At 29.5% G+C, this 4,534-nt stretch overlaps 1 protein-coding gene across 1 annotated transcript; it reads right to left on the reverse strand.

Annotated features, from left to right (window-relative positions):
• Positions 1 to 1,117: 1,117 nt before the first annotated feature.
• Positions 1,118 to 2,256, reverse strand: LOC124909541 (glycine-rich cell wall structural protein 2-like). Its single transcript, XM_047450212.1, has 4 exons — positions 2,169 to 2,256; positions 1,909 to 2,091; positions 1,552 to 1,776; positions 1,118 to 1,455 (listed from the first exon to the last, which is right to left on the reverse strand). The coding sequence occupies exons 1-4, from the start codon at positions 2,254 to 2,256 to the stop codon at positions 1,118 to 1,120; spliced, it is 834 nt and encodes a 277-aa protein (XP_047306168.1).
• Positions 2,257 to 4,534: the final 2,278 nt, after the last annotated feature.

Raw genomic sequence — 4,534 nt, forward strand, 5'->3', positions numbered from 1 at the left:
TACGTGATATTCATGCCAATTAACTTTTCATCGAATTATATAAATTTTTTTTTTTTTTAATTTCAAGTTAGAAGGTGATTATATATAATGAGTATATAAAATAAATATAAATTTTAAATGAAATAAAATATTGTAGAAGATAACCTCAATTTTTTTCTTTAATTTATGTATAACTATCAAAAAGCCACCCCCTCACTTATATAACTTTTTAAGTGAATTAGTTTTATTTGTTAAAAGATAGTCTCAATTTTTTATTTATTTAATTTTATATATCAAATCCACTCATTTAATAACTTTTTACTTGAATTAGTTTTATTTTAGACTTTGATATTAATATATTTAATTAGATTTTAATCCATATCCAATTAATGACAGAAAGAATGATGCCTAAGGTTATACTTATTTCTTTATAGTTAGAATTTCAAATGATATATTATAATTATGAATATAATCTCATACTTTTTTTTTTCTTTCGATAACCGATTCACAATGCCACGTCACAATAAATAACCGCAAGTTCAGTCAACTATGTAGAATAAGTATTTATATGATGTCCAAACTTGTAAAAATTTAGTATTTTTCATATTATTTCTTTTGTAGGTTATTATGAGTGTTAATACTAACAACATTGTAACCCAAAATGATGAGTACAATGCTATTTACAAAAGACACTATATAATTTGTTTTAATTATAAAAAAATTGTTTGAAAGTTTTTGTTTTTCACAAATTTTGTGGTTCTTATTTCTTACCTATTTATTTTTTTAGACATTTTACATGCTTACAATTCAAGTCTTTCATATTTTATGACTACTGTAACATTAGTTTATGTCAAATACAATTTTAGACAACAATCATATTTTTCTATTTATTGTTCGCGCAATTATTTTTCATATTTTCATATACTAAGATGTCTAGTTCTAAATATAACATATAATTTGATCATTTTAAAAGTAAATTGAAATAAGTCAATAACAATTTCATCAAAATATGATTCTATTATTAAGACTTATATTCTAGATACCATCAAATTCTTATACACGTAGTAATAAAAGAGGACATTTATTTTATTTATTTTCTTTATTATTTTTCTTAGGATTTCCCTATATGCAACACCGACTAGTCTCCACTCCCCACCAAATACTCCGGTGCTCCACCTCCTCCCTTTCCAACTCCAGATCCTCCTCCGCCGGAACCACCACCTTTCCCACCGCCTCCATACCCTCCTCCGCCGGAACCACCTCCCTTCCCACCTGACCCGGAACCGCCGCCTCCATACCCGCCTGACCCATAACCGCCTGACCCGGATCCACCGCCTCCATACCCTCCTCCGCCGGAACCACCTCCCTTCCCACCTGACCCGGAACCGCCGCCTCCATACCCGCCTGACCCAGAACCGCCTGACCCGGATCCACCTGACCCGGATCCACCGCCTCCATACCCATCAACTTCAACTACTACATTTCAAAATTAATTCAAGTAAGGAATTATAGCCAAAACTAATGCACAAAATGCTAGTTAAAAAAAAATGGAATGAAAAAATTTATAATTACCTCCTCTTTTACCACCTCCGGACCCTCCTCCGCTGGAACCACCTTCATACCCTCCTCCGCCTGAACCACCTCCCTTCCCTCCGCCTCCATATCCCCCTCCGCCGGAACCACCTCCCTTCCCACCTGACCCGGACCCGCCGCCTCCATACCCTCCTGACCCGGATCCACCGCCTCCATACCCTCCTGATCCGGACCCACCGCCTCCATACCCATCAACTTCAACTACTACATTCGAAAATTAATTCAAGGAATGAATTATAGCCAAACTAATACACAAAATGCTAGTTAAAAAACAATTGTATGAACAAACTACAATTATCATTCCCTTATTTTATTATAAGAAGTTTCTAGCTTTACCTCCTACTTGGCCACCTCCCCAGCCGCCGCCACCGCCTCTGCCTCTGGCTCCTCCTCCAAATCTGCCACCAAACCTGCCTCCTCTTCCTTTGTGGTGGCTATCTATCTCGTAGTGTGGACCTTCCTGTGTTGTGGCATCATCAGTTGGTAAAACTTTGTCCAGTTTCTTATCCGTTTCTTCCCCTGCATAATCAATTATAATAAAATATAGAACATACTCTTAAATATTTATTAATAATCCATCATATATATATGATCACCTTTAAGAGGGTTTGAATCTGCCCAAGCTATTGCTGAAAATATGAAAAGAAGAAACACCCCCAAAACAACACCTTTATGGATCATCATTTTTTTTCTATTAGAAATGATATTAATTAATTGGAAATGGAATGGAATGGAATGGAATGAAATTTGAAAGGTGTATTCATACATATTTATAGTAAAATAATTAACCGACAGACACATAAATATGGAAAGATTTACTTAGAACAAACATACAGACAGATCGAGAGCTTCATCATAATCTATATATATCCTCAACAAGCCACGTTGAACATGATCACTTGACCTTTTATATGACCCGGTTCCTAATTAATTATCTTTTGTTCTATTTCATTCATTCTTTTTGGATAATTTAAAAAATAGTGTTCTGTCTGAGTGAAAGGAATAAATCAAGAAGGTTACCGATGTTTCAGGATGAGGGATAAAGAAGAAACGTGATCCTTTCGTCTTCTCTGCAAATGCATGCAACTTTCATTTTAGGCCCAATATATGTATTTATTTGGTCAACACTTCAGGCCTCTCTCGGTTGTCACGTGAAGAGGTTATTCCATAGGATAATAATAATATTTCATTAAAAGTTACATGAATATAACCCTATTGTTTATAGGATATTGCTCCGAGATGAGCAAAATGATTTGTCCAAAGAACCATCTATGTGATGATGATTTCGGTTAGTATAGTGTAATTCTATTAGAATTTGTTCAAAAAAAAACCCACATGGTAAAACCAAAATGGATAGTGTATTTTTATTGCATCAATATAAAGTAAAACGACATCTAAAAGCTCGTTTCACATTTAAGGGAGTGAAAGTGACAATTATAAAATATAGTACTAATAAGATTTCAGAAATCGAAGATTTTACATTGTCATCTCTCAGAAAGGGTGGCTGTTCATTAAATTTGATATCATTAAAGTGTTGAGCATTTTTCTTATTCTCTTAAAAGGCTCTTGGCTCAAACAAGAGAATGATAATATAAATATAATTATATAGGTAAAGAATGAAAATAAGTATTATTGATAAAAGTGTAGTACATGTTTGATTAAGATCATGTATAATGTCAATCCCGAGAATTTGGCTACTCTAATCCACGTAAAAAAACATGAGAAAATATATTTTCATATCCTAATTTTAGTTTAAATTTTTTTTTTTAAAACAGACATGTTTGCAATCTGTACCTTCAAAAAGAATTTTCTTAAGTTTTTCTAAACCTATAACTTAATAAATATTTTTGATTTCATCCTAAACCATGATAAACATTTTAAAAAAATTAATTAATTTGACTAAAACTTTTATTTTTATTTAATAAATATATGACTTAGCCCCTAAGTTTGCTTAGGCCTACCTTGATCGTGTAATCATTATCTTTCATGGATAATGTTTGAATATATTAAAAACAAATTATTACTATTATTTTGTATTCGAAATTAGTAATAATATTTAATTTTTTTTTTTACTAAATTCTAGTTAATTAAAAGTATACAACATTATTATTTTTTATATCATAATTTAAAAAAAAATCAAATATGTGATAGTTTAATAAAATATAAACACAAAATATCTAATATTAAACCAACGAGAGAAATTAATAATTTATTTCATATTAATTAGGGTCTATATATTAAATAATTCCTAAATTTTTTCATATTAGTTAATTTTTCTGTTAATATTATAAATACATAAATTAATCACCTCTTCTAACCTATCACCAATAAAAGATCAACATTCTCAGCTTTCTTGAGAGATCTTAGGCTTGAGTTCATTTCTTGAGAGATCTTAGGCTTGAGTTCAATATTTAATAACAACATGTTCAAAAAATTTTGAACATTTGTTTTATATATATATATATATATATATATATATATATATATATATATATATATATATATATATATATATATATATATATATATATATTTAACATATAATTATATAAAATAATTAAAATAAATTCATTTAAATATCTTACAAATTAAATACTAGTGAAGTTTGCTTTACTTCTATCAGCGCTGCAAATATTGAGTGAAGCTTCACTAGGTAGTGCTTGTTTAACTGATTTGAATGCTGTAAATACTCAGGTGAAGCTTACTTCACCGGGTAACGCTTGTTTTATTTTTTTTTATATTTTATTTAGACATACATGAATGCATAAATATTTTTACATTAATGTATACATGTTTTTACATAAATGTGTGAGTGGTTTTACATGAATATTTATATATATATTTAATATATAATTATATAAAATATAAATTAGTTTAAATAATTTTTTTTAAATATCTTACAAATAAATTTTAAAATATTTTATTTTACAAAATTCATTTAAATATATTACAAATTTTTTTA

This window comes from Impatiens glandulifera, chromosome 7 (assembly GCF_907164915.1).
Source record: "Impatiens glandulifera chromosome 7, dImpGla2.1, whole genome shotgun sequence".
Taxonomy (NCBI): Eukaryota; Viridiplantae; Streptophyta; class Magnoliopsida; order Ericales; family Balsaminaceae; genus Impatiens; species Impatiens glandulifera.

Coding starts and splice junctions, on each gene's coding strand:
- LOC124909541 (XM_047450212.1), bottom strand. CDS start 2,256: ATGATGATCCATAAAGGTGTTGTTTTGGGGGTGTTTCTTCTTTTCATA. Junction 1,777..1,908: donor GGGAGGTGGCCAAGTAGGAG/GTAAAGCTAGAA, acceptor TTTCGAATGTAG/TAGTTGAAGTTGATGGGTAT. Junction 1,456..1,551: donor CGGAGGTGGTAAAAGAGGAG/GTAATTATAAAT, acceptor TTTGAAATGTAG/TAGTTGAAGTTGATGGGTAT.